Source organism: Glandiceps talaboti, chromosome 20, assembly GCF_964340395.1.
Source record: "Glandiceps talaboti chromosome 20, keGlaTala1.1, whole genome shotgun sequence".
NCBI lineage: Eukaryota > Metazoa > Hemichordata > Enteropneusta > Spengelidae > Glandiceps > Glandiceps talaboti.
Window position 1 is genome coordinate 5,631,243 of NC_135568.1, and position 20,810 is coordinate 5,652,052.

Sequence of the window (20,810 nt, forward strand, 5' to 3'; positions counted from 1 at the left end):
GTTACATCATGAAACTTAATTATTAATAAATGGAGTTTTCCAACATTTCCCGTGCGCTGACGTAGTGATCATCCTAAATATGAAATATACTTCAGGTACAGCAACTAGCTATAATAGAGGCCAATGTGAGACACTTAAAAATGTATTATATAATTACTCTAATACACGAAACTTACTAGTATGTAGTGTTGTGATTTGAATCTTTCGGTTCCATAAAATCATCCAGACTTTATTTATTTTAGACTATAAGATACGTCGTGTATTGTTCAGTCCTATCAGGCTTCTTAACTACTGATAGCGTAGCACGAATGTCTGTATCTCACAGACTATATTTATTTATTTACTTATTTCATTTTAACTTTCAACAACAACAAAAAAAGGCCTAACCAGCTAAGCTTATAGCATCGCATCTTGTTCATGACTTTCGTGCCACTACGTTTCTGTCAGGGACATCAAAGTTCAAACTTTCGCTTCGCATTCTATTGTCCATGGCATCAACAAATTGTTCATTTCGCTAATGAAACAAATCTCGGGAACAGGTTATGATAATTTTTAAACAAAAGTCACATAAAATATTAACTTCAGATCAGGAGTGATTCCCTTTTTAGTTGGGCTAAATTTTAATTTTAAAAATCACGTAGGCTTAATTAAAATTCATTTTTTTTCGTATGGTAAATAATGCTATTACATAATCAGCAAGGGAATATTACGGTGTTTTGATTGTGGTTTAATATTACCGTGAAACACTGGAAAATAAAAGTACAACTTTTGGTTACACTTCTGATATCGACCTCACACAAACCACGCCTCGCTCAGGCTCGCCCCCCCCCCCCCCCCCCAGAGGAGGTTACGTGCAGCTGGTTACGTGATAATCTATAAAACACGTAGGTGCCAGGTTTGCCATTGCCAATAAATCCAAATGTATCACGATCACGGTCACCGTGCGATTAGATCCCGGGTGCTAGACCAGCTAAGCTCTTGCGCCAGACATATAAATATGCAAATGACGCCGTTAACGACACGTAACGATGGACTTGTTTTCCATTAATCTTTTGTCGCTGGGCTTTGTCGGTAGAAAACAATTCTCGCAGTCATCTGTGACGAGAACTAACTTAGGAAAGTTTGGCGAGATATGCATTGTAATGTGTCACCGTGCTCATGTGCCATGCAGACGATCACGTCACACGGACATACTTTCCGCCCAGGCTGGGTTCAAACCGATAAATGAATGAACACTTTGTAATTATTTATTAAACAGCAACGCTATTGATTGGTGGACATAGTGGTCTGATAGCGATTAATATGCATAAGGTGGAAACTGAATACTTTAGATTTTACTATAGTTTGAATTTCAATATGTTAAAGTATTCGCATTCCCTGGCCTTCTTATATCAGTGCAGCTAGCAACAGCGTGTACCCGTGAGTACGGGTGTAGGCCGAGTTATTAGGATGAGGGTAAAGTTCAACTCTTGCTTCAAAGGTTGGGCATGCTTTGTTGCAATATAGGGCTAGGCACGTCACCGGTGTGAATATCTCAGCTTGCTCATCGACCGGCCGTTTGTAAATTTTAGATCGTAGCTCTACGTCAAGTACGTTGTGTATAGAGTTTCTTGAAGATAACGTCTTGAAAGCGTCTTGACACCCTTACCCGCAAGTGCTAACACAGCCGTACAGCCAACTCTTCTGTCTACACGTTCGCTTGTCAGTCGCGGCGTTTTGTAGGACACGATAGACATAAGGGTAAGAGTATTTGATTAATATATTTTACCTCTAAAAATAAGCCAAGCAGATCTGAAATTTCAAATCCTTGGCGAAGTAGAACTTGAGTTGAAACACACAACATGTCATTAAGCCAATACGTTTCATTTATAATATAAATCATAGTATGGTCCATTCCAGGGGATTCATTGCTGAAATTAGTGTTGTGTCGTTGGGTACGGACACAGCACTACCACGGGGCAAATGTTAGATAACACCATTGAATTCTTGTCGAATTAACATTAGAAATATTTATTACAGACATCAAAAATGGGCAAAGGCGGCGACAAGGTGGTTTCGAATGGAACGGAGAAAGTTTTTACGTGGGATGAAGTAAAGAAACACGCGAGCCGAGACGATAAATGGATTGTAATCGACGATGAAGTGTTCGATATTACTCGATGGAGTCGAAAACATCCTGGGGGAGGTAAAGTTATCAGCCACTATGCTGGACAAGACGCAACGGTAAGATATTTTTTGCGCGTAAATATAAACAGGGGTTTGGTAACCTTTCCAAAATAAAGTAGGTCAAAGTCACTGGCACGGAACTACAGAAGGACTTAAATTTCGCGAATTTGTCCAGACGATGTTAAAATTTGACCGATCTGCACAGTCCACTTGTATAATTATGTTATAATATGCTATCTTTCATCAGATTGGACTTGAAGTAATCATTAAAAATTATGGTAAATTGCTTGGTGTATTTTTTTTAAAAATTTAAAGTAATTTCCATAAACATTGTTTTTTTTTCTAATTTGTTGCAAAACAAAGTCAATGGTGCATGGTGCTACTTATACACAATTACATGCGACAGTTTATTAGATGCACTCACATGCCACTGCATGTACTGACAGCTCTGCTCTAGTCTATGTGCAGTGTAGTGTATCGAAAGCGAGTTACACAAGCAATCATTGCATTGGTGTTTGTCGAATCATTCCAGAACGATCACGGGCCTTCAAATCTAAGCCTTCCCAATGAGATTTTATCAAGCCGACAGGCAGTTTTCACGAGCAAAATGTAGAGCTGCTATTAAAAAACTGAGAGGAAAAAAAATGGACACGATATAGATTTTCCATTCTAAAAATTATGCAATTGTATTTTTTTTGTTGCCAAGAGAATGGCTTTTATCGGAAATCACCAAACCCATGTTGATGGGCAACAAACGAACCGGATTGTCTTGACCTTAGTTTACGCAAGGCAACCTGTTTTGTTATGCAAATTAAACATAACCGTTCTGTCGATAAGCGTTTACAAAAACTCACGAATTTGCCGCCAGAGAAATGTTAAACCGCATAGCTCCCTAGCGTTTACGTTTTGAAATGTTTATATTTAATTTTTAGGGTAAAATTTTTGTTTTTTGATTAGAATTGCTTTTGTAGGTTCGTATGTTTTGACTTATGCAAGGCAAACATGTAACTGCACACAAGTTGAACACGTGTTCGTCGAATGGTCTGTAAAAAACGTACGTCACCCATGAAGTAACATCTCTGTCACTGTCAGTTCTCATCAAAACCAGTATTTTCTTTGTACATGGGAATGATTTACATTAAAAATTAGTGCTGCCGTTACATGTGACAAAAGAAATCGATAGTTTAATAAACAACAATAAACATTTGTGGTCTATTTACCTGTTGCCTGGTAAATTTGCATATCAAAGGAGACCGCATACTATTACTTAATGATTGTAAACGCTTTCAACTTTCAGAGACCCTCTTTCAACGAAATTATTGTTCACAAAAATCACAAGGTCGTTAAACTTTCAGTAAATGTAACACCCAGTGACATTTTATTTTATTCCTTAGTGTATTTTTATCCCTAACAGAAAGGTATTCAGCCATATTGTATGGCCATATTTGTAGACTATCCAGAACTTATTTTTTTATGCCAATGTATTTAAATGTTTGTATTGGAACTTGATTGTAGTGTTGCCAACACAAACTTCACACTTAAATGGGCATAAATATTACAACTTTCATAGATTTCACCCTTTTCCTAATTGTTGGGAATAAAACAATTAGCGCCGTCTGGGAAAGGAGTTTGGGATGGAAACTGCTTACATATATACTGATATTACTATTGCTAGTCAGAGAGTTCAACCTTGTCAAGGGTTGAAATTCTGTACTAACCCAGATTACATAATGATTGACTGTCATAAATGATACATTTTAGACATTTAATAAAATTACATTTTAATCACATGTTTGTGTTTGATACAGAGAACATTTTTCAGGGATACACATCTTGAAATTAAACGCTACATTTAAACACTACATACTGACTGATAGTTACTCAAAGTTTTCCAAACACATACCGATACCGATATATTTAACAAGAATAATTAGACTAGAATATGATAAATGGCACTTCTACAGAGTACACTTTTAAGATCAGAGTGAAATTTATTGAGATGAAGGAAGTGCTAGAATCATTACCTTAGTTTGCAGAAAAAGTTCTCAAACAAAATTATGATATTTTCATGATCTGCTCCTCTTCAAAGTTTACAACCAGTGTGTAGCAGATTATACGTTTACTTTTATCCAGTACCTTGGTGGTTTGCTCTTTAACGTTAGGTGGAGTGCAATTTTAGTGAAATTTCGATATAACCAGCAATTCTTCAATTGAGGATCTCTGTGTATAACTGGCATATACAATTATTGTAACACATGATGGCTGCCATGACTTTTGAGGGTTGGGATATTTTTAGCTTACCTTTCCCCTAAAAATAATCATCTTTTTAAAAATAGTTTGCATTTTATATGATTTTGTCATTGATTGACAGTTGCAAATAAAGTATTGTTTTGGTTAGTTAGTGAACTGTGCTAGACCTGTGGACAATTGTGTTAACTCATAAAAGTGACCATAGATTGCATACCAGAGCTACATTCCATAGAGATTCAACAGAGATACTGTCATCCATAGACTTGTTTCAGGAACAGAGATACTGTAATCTGTACAGGCTTTTGTAACCCTCCAAGTGTAGATATTATGAGGTCTTTACTACAAGAGTATGATTCGGTTAGCTTCAGAATCAGAATCAGAATCGGAAGCGGAAGCTGAATCTGAATCAGAATCGGAACTTGCACAGCAGTTAAAAAAAACCTTTCATCATATGCAATAAAATCTTGCCAAAATTACTTTATCATTTGCCAGAATTCTGAAACTTCATTACAAACACTGCAAGCTATGAGATAAATTTTATATGAATATTTATTTAACTGAAAAAAAAAGTCTTTTATGTTGGAAGAAATTTGCGATAATTTGATCCAAAATGTATTTTTATCAGAATTCATGTGTTGGCCCAGATAGAACAGCTGTTTGAAGGTGACCTTGATTGAACTTCATCATAATTATTTTGACATGGGTCTGGGATTTTAAAAAGATGAAAAACTTTGATTTGATTATGAGTTAATTAAGGTTAAAGTTATAAATAATCAAAACAAATAGATTTGAGATAAATTTTCTGATAATTTTTTATTGACGTGTGGGCAGTCTTAATATTTGTTGATTGTTTCAATTGGTTTGTAGGAATGGCATGATGTGATAAAAAATAACCTTTTACAATAGAGTCAATGACATGATAAACTGAACTTTGATTCACAAATTTTATCAAAAAAACAATAACAATACGTCATTTGTCTTTGGGACACCCCATCTGTGGTTTGGTGAAATGCCAAATTTTTGCCAGTCAATAAACTATTAAAGACAGACTTAAGACAAAATATGATTTGAAAAATCTGTGTGTATTTTTGGTGACGTGCTTAGGTTGGTAAAATCTGAAAAGGACACCCCAAAATCTAAAAAGAACAGCTCACCCCCCCTCCCCCCCCCAAAAAAAATAAAAAAAATAAATAAATATATTTTTTATTTTTTTTTACTGCGTGTCAGATTGGATTTTTTTCTTTTTGCCATTCCCTTCTTTGTGCTCAGTTTTCAGTTTTGAAAGCTTAAATAATAGAACCATTCTCTAATGTATCAACTACTAATTTTTGGAATTCGAACTCAGTAATTTGTTTTTGTGAACTCCAGATGTGATGACTTGTAATGTTGAAAAACATCCATAAACAACATTTAAGAGAAATATAGGAACCCTTTCTTATCAGATTGATGTGTTGGACAAAAATATTTTGTAAATTGAAAAAAAAAAGAAAAGAGGGAAAAATCAAATTCTTCATAAATTTAATGATGGAGTCACAGGAAGTCATTGATAGTCAAATTTAGATAGCCCTGATACATGATAAATGACACAACAATACTTCAATGTCATGTACATGTACACGGCATGCTTGCCTAGAGCCAGAGACATCTGGTGAATTTACCCTGTCTTCTACGTCATTGTACTAAATCTGAATTTTGCAGAGGAACCATCAGATATTAAACCTGGCAACTCCATCATCATAAACCATATTAGCCTCTTTGAATAATGACACTTTCCGCTGTGTGTCAACAGGACAAATTGTACACTGGCTAAGCTTGCAAAAATGTGCACTTCTGGTAGATTTTACTTTCTGACAGTCTTCAGTGACAATAAAACATGAAGAGAGGCTAAATTTTTAAGGTGTCGTAATCATCTTTAGAAATCATTGTGTTGTAACTCATGATTCTGAAGTAATGGTGAAAGGTCAGACTATCAAATAAGATGTGTACATAGCTATCAATGCCAGTCTGCTTACCAAGATTTGTAATCATGGGTTTCCTGCTTGTTGTCATAGATACTGATTACATGATTTAGATAATTGAGGTAACTTAGCCTAAATTGTATTCTTGAGGGTCAGCTGAGGGATGACAAGCAAAATTCAGAAATTCAAAATGTCATTTATAATCACTTAAGATGTTAGCAGTTCCTTTAGGTGACCATCAAGTCAACAGGTAGACTGGGGGTGTAACTGAACCGTCAGAAATTTGTTAGGGTGTGTTAACTTTCCTCCAAGGCCTCTACCTGGCTGTCTTGATTATAAATTTAGACAGCAAATTTTTGAACATTTGTAAAGTTGTTTATGTCTTAAAGGCCCATGATTTAATCCCAGGTTTGTATATCATTTCAGTAAGCCATTGTAAGGATTGTTTAAAATAATTTATGATTATAAACAAATGTAATAAAAATTTATAAAAACATTTTTTAGTTAAATAATTTTGGTAGGAAATTATTACAGTTTTAGTATGAATTCGTAAATCAGTACTATTTGTATGATTTGAGGATAAAATAAAGGGGAAACTTGACAACAATTTACAGAAAAATAGGAAATTCTGTACTGATAATTTTGGGCAGGAAAGTAAAAATTTTAGTGTGAATTCTTAAATAAAGATCAATGTTTCTAAAACGGTCTAAAATGAAAATATGACGTACTTGAAATTTCAGAAAAACAGCAATTTTGTACCTGCAGACGTCAAAAAGTGTTAATTTTCAATTTTTAGTGTCTTCAATCCAGAACAGGTGTAATATGACAGCTCAATGTGAGGTGATAAACTGCAGCTCCTATCACTTTGGAAAAAAATTATTAAAAACTATTACTGAATATTCTGCCAACTAATGTAACAAATTCTCTTCTTTATCATTTGTACTAGGCTTGGACATCCCCTTTATTAAAAATGGTCAAAGTACTTTGCTTTCACAACATTAAATCAGAGAACATTTATAAACAATGAAGATTAAGATCTATTGCCCAATTGTCCAAGTAACAGGGACAATGCCAGAATCCTATCCCGACTGACTCCATCTGCAAGGAGGACTAATTTGAAATATATACCTGTAGCAGCCGGTGTCATGACAACATAAATTGAACCCTTATTTTAATTGACCATTTGTTGTCAGGATTGTGTCCAAGATATCACAATTCTTTCTATAATTATCAAACAGGCAGATTTGTCTCTTAATTGTTTGTTTACCAGTTACGTGCAGATACCCACATATTAGTTGTGACCTTTAACCTTTAGAATTCAAACGTCAGCCACTCATAAACTAGTTTTCGATAGTCTCAAAGTCTAAGGCCCAACCAGTATCTACATATATGTAATTAAGCATTAAGTAAACAAAAAACAAGTCACCTCACTGTAAATGGGGAATTAAATGTGTTAAAACACTCGAGAGAGACAGTTGTAAAGTGGCAAAATGACGAAAATCACGAACTTTGATTTATCATTGTGTAAAATGAGTTTGTGGAAGATGACATTAGGACAACCCTTTGTATTTCTGTGGTTCTAATCATAACATCTGGATTTTGAAATGATGGTTTGGTCGGTTGGTTGATTAAAAATGTAAATGCGTTAGTCGGTCAATTAAAAATATTTTTGAAAATATTAAAAATCTGTAAGTTTGTACAATATTAGTGATGCTTTCAATTCATAATCATTCTTTTAGTAAGCTGTCAATCTGATTAAAATCTGATGTGGTGAAAGTGGCTAAATACCTTAATTTACCTCTATTTCCATCGTTTTGTGTTGTTTGTTTTGTTCTGGACGTGGGACAAAACAAACGACACAAAACAATGGAAATAGTTGTAAGGCAGCTAGCCACTTTCACCACATTAGATTTTAATCAGATTGGCAATATGTATGATAACAGTCCCAAGATATCACATTTGTATGTATCAATCAGATGGCACAAGTGAAGAATTTTATTACAGGTCTCTCATTTCTGCGAAAATGATAATTTTTGCCCATATAGGAATTTTTGGAGTTGCCATCTTATCATAAGTGATGTTGCGATTTCTTTTAATCATTCCATAGATAGTCAATTTTTTCCGATCATTTTGCTGGATTATGAAAATTTAGGGTGGTATTTGCACTGGAGTGCAATATTGAAAACATTATTGCATACTTGTATGCAAATTATATGCAAATGAGGACGCAATCACTCGTACCCAAAAGTATGTGAACTCATAGTGTCATTTCTACGGAAATTTGTTGTTTTTGATACATATATGTAATAATAAAGAACCCCAAGCCATGCGAGTGCAAGTGTGGGTGGGTACTCAGGGGTATTTGCACTTGTCCTTGCAGTGTTTTCCTGCTACACTTTCACGTAACACTCGCTACGCTTGTGAAAGTACGGGCGCAGAGAACACAGAATACCTTGAGTACGCCACACTTGCACTCATGTGTCATGGGGTTCTGTCCTATAATTTCATTAGCAGGATATATTAATTATAAGCAGGATACATTCTTTGTCAACAAATAACTAAGATATAAAATTCATCGATACATAATGTCTGTATGTTTGATAATTTGATTTGCAGGATGCATTTGCAGCCTTCCATCGTACTCATAGAAGAGCATTTGTCAGTAAATATATGAAACCCATACGTGTCGGTAGACTTGCACCAAATGAAACCAAGCAGCAAGAAATTGAAAAAGACTTTAGAGATCTCAGAGAAGTTGCCGAAAAAATGGTAAATATGACTTTAATTGCTTCATTTCTAGGACATTGTTCTGAAAGGGAAACGATACCTTGTGAATTCAGTGTGTTTGATAAAAATGTGGATATCAAATGACTTAGATGTGTTGTTTCATTAACATTCATTTTCACTCGTTAAGGGAGCACAAAACTGGTATTCAGTGCTGTTCCCCAGATGATTTTCAAATAAGATGGTTTTCAAATATTAGCCAGAACGGTTCTATTAAAAGTTAGCATATTTACTCTCAATTCTCATTCTGTTTGATTTCAGAACTTATTTACACCAAGTTATTTCTTTTACCATCTTCACATCGTAATCGTAGTGCTTTTTGACATTTTTGGATACTTGTTCTTACAATATTTTGGCGTCAACTGGTTAACGTTTATTGCCACAGCTCTTATACTGGGATCTGGAATGGTAAGTATCAGATTTGTTCTTTTGGGAAGGTATTTCCTTACAGTTTGCTGTAAGGTATAATACTGTAAACCTGGAAATGTTCGTGTAAGATTTATTTTCGCTAATTTCACTACAAAACAAAAACACGAAAATAAGTAGTAGCGAAAATGTATATTTCTGCATAATGCAATGTACCAGTATTGTTATAAGTGAAAATTAATCTTTGTGAACTACATGAAGACTGTAAAATCACAAAATTTTCTAGTCGTGAAAATATGCAGGTTTACAGTATTTCGACCTTTTGTAGATAGATTTCTTCAAAAATATATTTAAGTGAAAATTTTTATCCATTTGTAATTATTATACTTTTTATTTTGAATTATTGTAAATTGAATAGAAATAAACAATATAGTTTTTAAACGAAAAATTTAATGTATTTTGAATTATTGTAATTTGAATAGAAATAAAAGAGTTTTTAAATTGTAAATTTAACCTATTTTGGTACATTGAATAGAAATATAAATGTTTAAAAGTCAGAAATAGATGTTAATGATTGTTGGAATTAATGATTTCTGTCAGAAGCTTTTTGACTTTGTTTTGAACAGTACTGAAAACTGATTTAAAGTAAATTGGTATTCTCATAATTGTACATGATGGATCTCCATTGTTTGTGGTGACATTATTAATCATACTTTGTGAATTAGTCACTCAACAAATTGTCGTTTTTAACACAAATATGGACAAATATAGAGAATTTTGATAGCAATCAATGTAGATGGCTTGTTTCTATTATTCCTGTCTAAAATGGAGTTAGAATGTGACAAAAATTGACAGAAAAACAAAAAGTGTTGTCAAAATAATTTTGGAGGGAAAATAATCAGATTTTGATATCATTTAATAAGTTACTCATATTTGTAAGATTTAAGTCTAAAATTAATATGAATGTAACATAAATTTACAGAAATATAAAAATTTTTGGTGAAATAATTTTGGCGAGATAGTAATTAAATTTTGAAATCAATTCGTAAGTTATGAATATTTGTAAGCTTGTAATCTAAAATAAGTTGAAATCCGACAAAAATTAACACTGTGTGGGTCCTCATGTAAATGAACGCCTAAGATTAAAATTGAAAATCTTTTATTTTTGTCTAGGGGCAAAGTGGTTGGCTGCAACATGACTTTGGTCATTTGTCAGTCTACAAGTCAAACAAACTCAACAATTTCGTACACCATCTTCTTATGGGGCCACTCAAGGTGAGTTATTTTTGAACAATGCCAATAATTTGGTCAGATGAGCACTGTCTAGAGACATGATGTACTCTGCTTTGACTCTGATTTCATTATTCAAGACAAAGCACATTTATTTATATATAATAACTTTACATCAAAATCCACAAGATCCATTGCCTTGGTATTTGTTGAGGAATTTACTCTAGTTTCTAGTTGTAAATTTGTTCCAGGGAAACCGATTTAATCAACGGGACTTTTGGTAAACAACTACTTTTGGTGAAAAGTTTTACACTTATCATTGAATCTTTGAAATCATTAAATCATTGTGTAAAATATGCACTTATGCTGTAATTACATTTTTAGTACTACATTTTTTATAGGGTGCATCTTCAAGTTGGTGGAAACACATGCATTATCAGCACCATGCCAAGCCTAATGTGGTAAGTATGTCTTCAAGTTGGTCTTTCTGTATGTATGTATGTATGTATGTATGTATGTATGTGTGTGTGTGTGTGTGTGTGTGTGTGTGTGTGTGTGTGTGTGTGTGTGTGTGTGTGTGTGTGTGTGTGTGTGTGTGTGTGTATGTATGTATGTATGTATGTATGTATGTATGTGTGTATATGTGTGTATATGTGTGCATGTTTATTTGTGTCTGTATGTGTATTTGTGTATGCGCGCGCGCGTGTGAGTGTGTGTGTGTGTGTGTGTGTGTGACTGTGTTTGTGTTCCTCCCCTACTTGTCTTTGTTTATCAATCCCTGCCAGTCACAACTATCAAAGGAAAGTTTAATTTGAACACACTATGTGTCATCTTCCGACCACAAGAGGGCAGGCTTTGCTATAAATTGTCTCCCCTCTCCCGATACGGTATTTGTATACAGTTTGCTCGTTTTTTTTGATGACAAATCAGTCACTGCCTTCTATAAACATACTGATCATATATCCAATATGGTGAATATGTATCCTGTATCGCCTGCTCAACGGGAATTTGGGCAAAAGAAAAAAATGTTGACTCGTCAAGTCTTTCCATGAGAAAAACTTTCGGAGAGAAATTTGTAAAATTTTGATGTTTTTGTAACCATGTCAGCTTACCAATACCAAAATACCACTCAACCACAAAGGAGTTACTATTGTGAGCATGTGATTTCTGTTTTGCTGCAGCTTATCATGAAGCTGCTTCCTGATTGGTTAGGCAGTGATCGAAACTGAGGGGTGACAGATTTTTGTCAAGGGATGGGTAGGCACAGAACAGACTAAATCATTTATTGACAAGTCCAGATGAATTTCTATATGTTTGTGTGTGAATACTGTTTGTTCATCATCAACAAACAAACATTTTCTTTCAACTTAGAGTGATGAAAAGGAGAAATTTAGAATTCACTCCATCCTTGAATGAATTACAACAATATACTGTGTTTATTGTTTCCAACACACCTTTGATATCATTCACTCCAATGTTTGATCTACAGATGGACAAAGACCCTGATGTCAGAGTAGAAAAGGTATTTGTTGTCGGTGACAAGATGCCTAAGAAAGTTGCTAAGGAGAAAAATTACTGGTTACCATACAACCTCCAGCACAAGTATTTCCCCATCAGTGAGTTAAACATCTATGTTATAGATCAAACCTTATTGATTATTGTCAAAAGTACAATATGTCCTAAATGTTTGTAAACAAATATGTCTTTAGTTGTGACTTAAATGTTTCAATTGATGCAGTTGCTCCTGATGTGAATTGGGAGAGCGTTCCATAACTTAGGACTGGCAACAGAGAAGGTGCAATCACCACACATAGTTGTTGCAAGCTATTATATTTAATAAAAACAGTTTTGAAACAAATACCAGTCGCAGCTAGTGTAGCTTCAAAAGTATGACAAGATGAAAAGAACATATATAAACAAACTAAGCCAAACTACACACCAATATCTAATTCTTAATAACAACATAGGGTATGTCAACACACATGCATGACTCTGATTTTGCAAGTCTCCACATGACATCCAGTGACCTATTAAATGACTAATTTGCATACATCTAATTTGCATGCATGATTACATCTAATTTGCATCCATGTATTGTCAGAACAGAATGGTCACTGTACAATGACCAGGGAGAAGAGTGATGATGCAAGAGGTCAATGAACTTTTAAGTCTTTAGAACTAGCTCATTCTCTCCTGTTAATACATTTATCATCTTCATTTCCATTATTAATACAGAATAAAATTCATAAATATAAAAATATAATTGTTTGTGTACATTCCCTATCTGCCAATTCTTTTTTTTTGAAGAAAATCTGTTGTAAATTTTGTCATCAGTGTCGTAAAATGACAACATCAGGGATAATGTTGGTGACAGTTGATCACTGGCTATGTTGTGTTACATAACGTTACATAAGAAATGTTAGCATTAAAAGACTAATATTCAAAGTGAAGATTTTTAAGAAGTCAAGTTTTACATATATCAAGAATGACATACACAGACTTGGTCAATGTTGTTTTGTGTTCATTTTTCAAGGAGGAAGCCATGATAAAATTGTTTTATAAATTAAAAACCCAAAATAGCTCCCAAATCCTCATACATAATTCAAACAGATCACACACACTTTAATGTCTATGTGACATTATTTCAACAACTTTTATGTGTTTTCATTTTTCAGTTGGACCACCACTCCTTTTCCCCGTTTACTTTCAGATTATGTTGTTCAGATTCTTTTACCAAAGATGGCGAACTCATTACATGGTAAGTTTTAAATTGGTGACATAGAAATAAAAAAAATGTACCATTAACTTGTAAGTCTGTTATTAGAGAAGGACGGCCGCCACTTTCTTACTGGGTTAGGAAGTGAATACATACAAACATGTACCGAGTGTACCATAACAGATAGAAATAAAAAAGTGTATCTAATGTACTTGGAAGCCTGGTGTGAGAGAGGGAGGGGTGTCATTCTTTTGTGTGTGTGTGTGTGTGTGTGTGTGTGTGTGTGTGTGTGTGTGTGTGTGTGTGTGTGTGCGTGTATGTGTGCGTGCGTGTGTGCGTGTGTGCGTGAGTGTGTGTGTGAGAGAGAGAGAGAGAGAGAGAGAGAGAGAGGAATTAGATGACAAAGTTAATCATAATAAGACCTTTTAATAGTGTTAAAATTTTATTTGCATAAGAATCAAGGAAAATATAATACCATTGTGTCTGTTTTTTGCAGGAAATTGCTCTTTTCCTGACTTACTACATTAGATTGTTCTACTGGTATGCTCCCATGGTTGGTATTCCTGCTACATTCTTACTCTATGAAATGATCAGGTAAAGTATACAAATTGAAATCCTTTAATAGACGCTTTACAACTGCAGACATCAGACCTGGAGGAACAGAACCTGTTAGAAACAGGGAAAGTAAACAACTGAATTGGATTAATAACACCTGACACATCATGTTGGAAGGACAGAGACTTGTATTACATTACATCATTTGATAAGACCAGTTTTATGGCCCTTTTGCATAGTAGTTAATGTTCGCAAACAAATTTCTAGTTCCCCTGGCATTTCATGTACAGATAAAGAGGCCATAAAACTGTTCTTATCAAACCATGAAATGTAGTACAATCTCTACTGTTCCAACATTCTGTGCCAAGTGTTATTAATCCAATTCAGTTGTTTACTTGCCCTGTTTGTAACAGGTTCCATTCTCTATGCTCATGGTGTGATGTTGACAGTTTTAATTTGGCATAGTCTCAGTCTGAATGTTTGTTGCAGTGATATTTCTAGTCTGTAAGGTACACCGTGACGGGGCGCCCTCAAACATCAGGCAACCCCTAACAGACTAACAGAGGAGACCGGTAAATGCGAAACGTCATGCCATATCTTACAGTCTATGATATTTCTTGTTATTTCTTTACCTACCTAGTTCCTTTCTTTTGAGGTTTTGTGATCAGAAAGAATATAAAAACAGACAGTAAAGCTTAGGAACAGAGTTTATTGCCATACTTTTCAGTTTTAGCAATGGTACCGTACACATAAATATGACGATTTCTATAGCACTGTATCTGAAATGATTGAAGTAATGTTTTGGAGTATTTAAGAGCACCTGGTTCACCCAGGCTTCACAATCCAATAACAGCTCACAGTTTTAGAATTGTCAAGAGCACCTAGTTCATCTGAATTGCACAATCCAATCACGTTTGACCTTTTTAGAGTAGTTGAGACATCATGTATAACAGGCCAATCATATCTTGCACTTTTTAGAGTGGTTGAGAGTACCTGGTTCACCTGGGTTTCACAGTCCAATCATATTCCAATGGAGATTGATCAAGACCAAGAGAGACCATGGGTTCCACTCCAGATGCACGCGACCAGAAATATCGAAAAATCATTCTTCAATGATTGGTTCACTGGACATTTGAACTTCCAAATTGAACACCAGTAAGTGAACATGTGTAGACTCTTAATGTAAAAGAATATCATGTGACCCTTATTCTATACAATGATTGGATAATTTCAAGTCATGTGATTGACATTGAACCACTTGATTGGTTACTTTACTCCACATGATTGATATCATGGCACATGATATGGTTACTTTGTTAGGAGCTAGTACCCGCCAACCAAGTGATTTGCACATGACCTTTGACCTTGTTGGTGATGAATTCATACTCAATGTAGAATTCATAATGCTGGCTGCAAAAATTATGATTTATGAGATTTTTACTAGACGTGATATAAATTGATAATATTAATGCTGATAAATATAAATTAATTTTAATGAATATTATGAATATTACAAAGGAATTAGCATTCTTATGTGGGTGGGAAAAAACTATCCATGGATATTTCAGTTATGGAGTCATGATAAGCCATTGTCACCACCTTGATTTATTCGAAACAGATCAAAGTTAAATTGCTTCAAAATCAGTTTATGTTCCCGTGAGAAAAACTGAGTAATAGATTTGAATCGATCCACATTAGCTTTTGCATTAGTTTCCAAACTGATTTACTTTGAAGCAGTTCAGACCCCCCTCCCCACCGAGGTGGTTTCAAACTGATGCAGCTAAATTGGTTTAAAGTAGTGTTAGTGCATGTAGGGGCAGGAGAACTGACTTTGATTCAATGTCAAACCGCTTCCAAACTGAATCAAGATTCCATGTGGGTACAGGTATTATGATGCTGATGTGAAATGACGTTAGCATTTATTGTTTATTTCTATCAATTACAGTCTGTTCCCTACTATGCCGCGTCATAACCTGTACAAAATCAAACCATTTGTCAAGGAGTTGTGCAAGAAACACGGACTCGAATACCAGGAAGTCTCCCTGTCTTATGCTTTTAAAGATATCTTGAGGTGAGTAACGGTAGCAGAGATTTCAGTTATTTTATGCTTTTATCATTTGTTGGTAACTACATCAGCTTTAGTACAGTGAAACTTGGTATATGCTTGGAAGTGAATAGAGGAAGAAACATAAAAACAAAGTAATTTTGATTGGGTGTATAGAGGGCGCTATACACATGGCAAGATTCTGGCGTCCGGAGCAAGCATAACTGAACTACTGATATTTAAGGAATATTGAAGTATTTCAGTGTCTCACAAATTATATTTAACCATCTTGTTGTAATTTTTATCGTATCAAAGTTCTACAATATTGATTAAAATTGAGAGTTCTTATCATTTTGTCCGTATCTGTCTTTACAGGTCTCTGGAAAAATCCGGACAAATGTGGTTTGATGAATACTACCATTATCATGAAAAATATGAATAAGAAGTCGACATCAACATATTTCCTATATTCCCAACAATCAAGAGTACATTGTATGAGGATAACTATCCATTTAAAAAATGTGACGAGTTAAAAAATCTAGATAAATAGTCGAGAAATGGGAATTAAGGTCGATGAAAAATTTGAAGAAAAATTTCCATTTCATGTGTAATGTCACAATTCCAGATGTAATGGGAATGAAATGGTGGGTTGGGGAGGGGGAGAGGGATTTCAGTTTTGATTGGATGTTGAGAGCACATGGGCATTTACATAGTGAAGGTTAGGGTTCTATTCATATAAAAACAAAAGAAGTCAAGAAGTAAACACTGAGGGTGTTCTCTCATTCTGCAATGTTTTCCCCATTGATTCTGTTTTGCATCCCCAGTATACTACATTCTAGTGATATGATTTGAGGGTAGTCCAGGAGACATCCTAGTAAGAAAATACACACGTTAAAATCTGCTGAGATGAACAGTTGCTATTATAAGAGAAAGGAAACCAGTAAAATATATTTTGAAAAATTGTAGTCATTCTTAGACTTAATAACTCAGCAGCAGCTATTGACATTAATGATATGTGATGTTTAAAGAAAGCCATATACATAGTATAAAAACAAAAGAAAAGGAATTTTGTTGTAGAGGGCGCTATCACCTTTCATTTCATTTCAAATATTGCAATGGAAGGCCTACAAATGAAAATGTGACTTAGTGGCACAATAGGACATTAATACAGTAGTTGTAGATAATATTATTAGAGTGACATGAAGTAACTCCTCGCAGCCTATCGGTTTTAAATGTCACCTTCAACAGAAATTATTGATAAAATACATTTGCAATCTGAAATAATCTAAAGCAAAAACCTGAAATGAACAAATTTCTTTACGAGATTTGTTGAATATTTGTGATTATTTGAAATAAATATTGTGTAATATTGCAGGCATGTGATTGTCTAACAAGCCTTTCATATGTTGGACGTTCATCGTTGATAAAAATCAGCATATTTGACCTGAAATGTGTGAAATTTAAAATTTAATGCTTGTGTGGCCGGGCATTATTTGATAAGAGCTTACTTAATAATAAGTGCATTTGTTATTTTCAAAAAGTTCCATGTATGAAATTGACATGTCACAACTGAAATTTATCATTGTCGTGTATGTAAATAACCATAATTTGTGATTTTGAATTATTGTAGATTTCCCAGCAGTGCAATTTTTTGTTACCATCCACTCTTTTTTTTTCGGCGTATGGCCTTGAACCAAATGCTAAATATTCCTGTTTCAATTCCGGTATTGATAAAATGGAGGAGAGAGGTCGAACAAATTTGAATGAATCATTGGAATAGACACCAGTGAACTTGAACGTCACTCGATGTTTCCAAAAAAATAAAAATTGATAGTCGGTTAATCAAAGCTGCACTAGCTGCAATTGGATGTGTTATTTTAAAACTGTTAAGAGATAATGACTTAATTGCAATATCGTACACCCTGCACAGTATTGAATCACATGTTGGTAAATGTATTTGTGTAGCAGTACACATAGTATGATACAATATGTCTAGTCATTGATTTCGGGTCCGCACCCAAAAATCAGTGCCCCAATAAATGACGATTTCAGTTTGTTACTGTACTAGTAGATGAAATGAGACCTCTAATTGACAAGCACAATGTCTAAATGTTGATATTTTAACAACTTTCATTAAATGTATGTGCTAGTTTTGTGATAAAAAAAATACCTCAGTTACAGTTAGTGCAGGTTTAATATTTACCGAATCTGTACTGGTAACAGTAGAGTGGTTGTGGTAATTATTATTTTAGTATAATGTTTATCGTAGATTGTAAGATACGTTGTGCTGTGCTGCTCCACCCTCACTGATGTGTGAGGGCGCCCCACCATTGCGTACCTTATAGACAAGGTATATCAAAAAACGTGTTACATTATAAGGAGTTTATTATTGAAATTGCACTGATTGTATTTTAACTTGTTGAATGAAGGGTGCTATAAATGTTTTGAGTATTAAAATTCTGTACACTTTTTTGGGGGAAGGGGGTGTTTGAGTAAATGTTCAGAATTATTGTAATAATTAGTTCTTGTGTCATGACCAAGGAATCTAGATATTTACAAGTAACATGTGACCTGTTCAGGTTGACAGACGAGAACTGCTTATTACTAAGTTGTACTGACCTGAGGAATACATTTCAAGAGTGTAAGATTATGATTTTGAAAACTGTACCTTGTACAAGAAACGTTGAAAGGAACTTTGTTATGTGATATAATTTTGTGAAAAAACTAGTTTCAGCATTTTTGTAGCCATGGTTACTTTGAATCCAAGTTGGTGAAGAATTGTGTGTGACTAACGTAGATTTATTTGCGTAAAGGATAATTTGTTTTCTGTGCCTGTGTAAAGAGTGGAAGAACTGATGTTTCAGACTCTGAAGGGGATGAGTGATTGTGAAAATTACTAATCTTTGGATGCTAGTGTATAATCTGTTGCTATTCTTGACTTGGCCAATAATTGGTGCTTTACGAGAATGGACTCTTTTGTTCGTAGTTAGTCATGAAAATTTCTACACACATAGACAACAATTTGGTTTGAAGTGAATCACAAATTGTCACTGACTTGTCAGCATCATCAGGGGTGTACTACAGTGGGCTGTTGTTTGACAGATGTGAAATAAGCTCGAGAGAGAAGCCGCTTGGATCTTGTTATCGACATCCTAGTTGAAATCGTTCTGTCTTTCGGAGTAGACATATTCATTAGTAGTCAGTGCTTTGATTTCTTAGGATCTGCTTGATATTTTAATCACCCTAATTAATCACTATCTGCTTGATTGAAATAGACATATTGCTATCTGAAACAGAGTACTTTTATATAAATAACCTCCAAGCCAATGAAAGATTCATGTTTTCTTGCAAATATGTAAATTTAAGGAGAACACAGTGGCCAATCAATGGCCTTTATTTTACAGCCAATATTTAAATAAATTTAAAGTGAGCATCTTGGCCAATGGAGGGTCTCTATTTTCCAGTTAATATGTCAATTTAAAGTGAACACCCTGTCCAATCAATAGTCTCTATTTTCTAGTTAACATGCAAATCTGGAAAAAAAAGTTGCCAAAACAATAAGTGCTCGCAAATATGCAACTACGAAAAAAAAATCAGTTTAATATATTTCATGTTTCTGCCATGTGTAGTATCATAATCTTTACATAATATATTATATTTAAGGAAGCAACCTGCTTGATTTGCATGTATTCTGTTCAAACCAACTGTGGTGTCACGGAAGATAGACACAACTGTGTTGCTATAGTTACATCTATACACTTTGGAATCTTCAATATTAACATTTTGGACTTAGATGTTAGGTAAATGCTAGCAATTGTGTTTTAGGTTTTTATGATATTTGGGAGAATTGTAAATTTTACTTACTTTTACAGTTCTTTGGTCTTAATGTTTGAACATCAGCAAATAGAGATGGGTCAATAATGTCTCGTAATATACTGGTCAAATATCAGCCATTATTTTAATAAGGTATGCTTTGAGCAAGGCATTAGCAAACCAATATTGTCCAGTAGTGTCAGAAAATTTGGTTATAGCGCCACCAGTGGCAACATTGTGTAATTCTTTCTTTTCAAATCATAGGTTTCCATAAACAAAATTTCCTCAGTGAAAGTGGTTGATATCAAAGTTATTTTCTCCAAGATTTGTCAAAAGAAATGATGTAATTTGACTTTAAAATGAGTAATAGCTTAATTTATCTTAAACATACTTTTCAGTTCATGAGATATTGTCATGATTTGTGTTACTCCTGGTTGGAATACATTAAATAGTAATGCAAAGCTAGCACAGACTTAGAATTGCAGTGTAGTGTATTACATGATACAGTATTATAATGTTGCACCTTGCTAATTTATTATGTTCACCAGTAGTTATTGAATAAAGGTAATTGATGGCATTAATGATCTGTTGTGAAGATTTTTACAGTTGAACCGTAGTAAAGTTTGTGTTTTAGGGGAATCTCACTTAGCCAGTTGAGTCGGCTCTAATCTTACCTAACATAAACCACCCCCCCCCCCCCCCCCCCCCCAAATATGAACAGTTAAGTGGGGGTGGGGTTAAATTTAGGTCAGGTAAAAGGGGGGGGGGGGTGTCCGTAGAGTTGACTTATCTTTTGTGTCTGATACAAAATTCCATTTGATTACGTAAGTGTGTTTAGTTTTCTCCATAAGGAGGGTTTCAGGGTTAAAGTTCAGGGTTACTGCTAAATGATTGGAACAAATGAAGGCCATGCTAATATTGGATGACT

At 34.4% G+C, this 20,810-nt stretch overlaps 1 protein-coding gene across 1 annotated transcript; it reads left to right on the plus strand.

The window, feature by feature from the left end:
• Positions 1–1,442: 1,442 nt before the first annotated feature.
• LOC144450669 (acyl-CoA 6-desaturase-like) lies at positions 1,443–20,451 on the plus strand. Its single transcript, XM_078141317.1, has 12 exons — positions 1,443–1,740; positions 2,020–2,223; positions 8,991–9,143; positions 9,420–9,566; positions 10,698–10,799; positions 11,156–11,215; positions 12,244–12,370; positions 13,430–13,512; positions 13,967–14,064; positions 15,004–15,180; positions 15,971–16,096; positions 16,445–20,451. The coding sequence occupies exons 2-12, from the start codon at positions 2,029–2,031 to the stop codon at positions 16,509–16,511; spliced, it is 1,335 nt and encodes a 444-aa protein (XP_077997443.1). The 5' UTR covers positions 1,443–1,740; positions 2,020–2,028; the 3' UTR covers positions 16,512–20,451.
• Positions 20,452–20,810: the final 359 nt, after the last annotated feature.

Bases quoted from the DNA above. Each gene is read 5' to 3' on its own strand.
- LOC144450669 (XM_078141317.1), top strand. From the start codon at position 2,029: ATGGGCAAAGGCGGCGACAAGGTGGTTTCGAATGGAACGGAGAAAGTT. The intron at 13,513-13,966 runs GTAAGTTTTAAA...TGTTTTTTGCAG, and splicing joins GATGGCGAACTCATTACATG to GAAATTGCTCTTTTCCTGAC. The intron at 16,097-16,444 runs GTGAGTAACGGT...CTGTCTTTACAG, and splicing joins GCTTTTAAAGATATCTTGAG to GTCTCTGGAAAAATCCGGAC.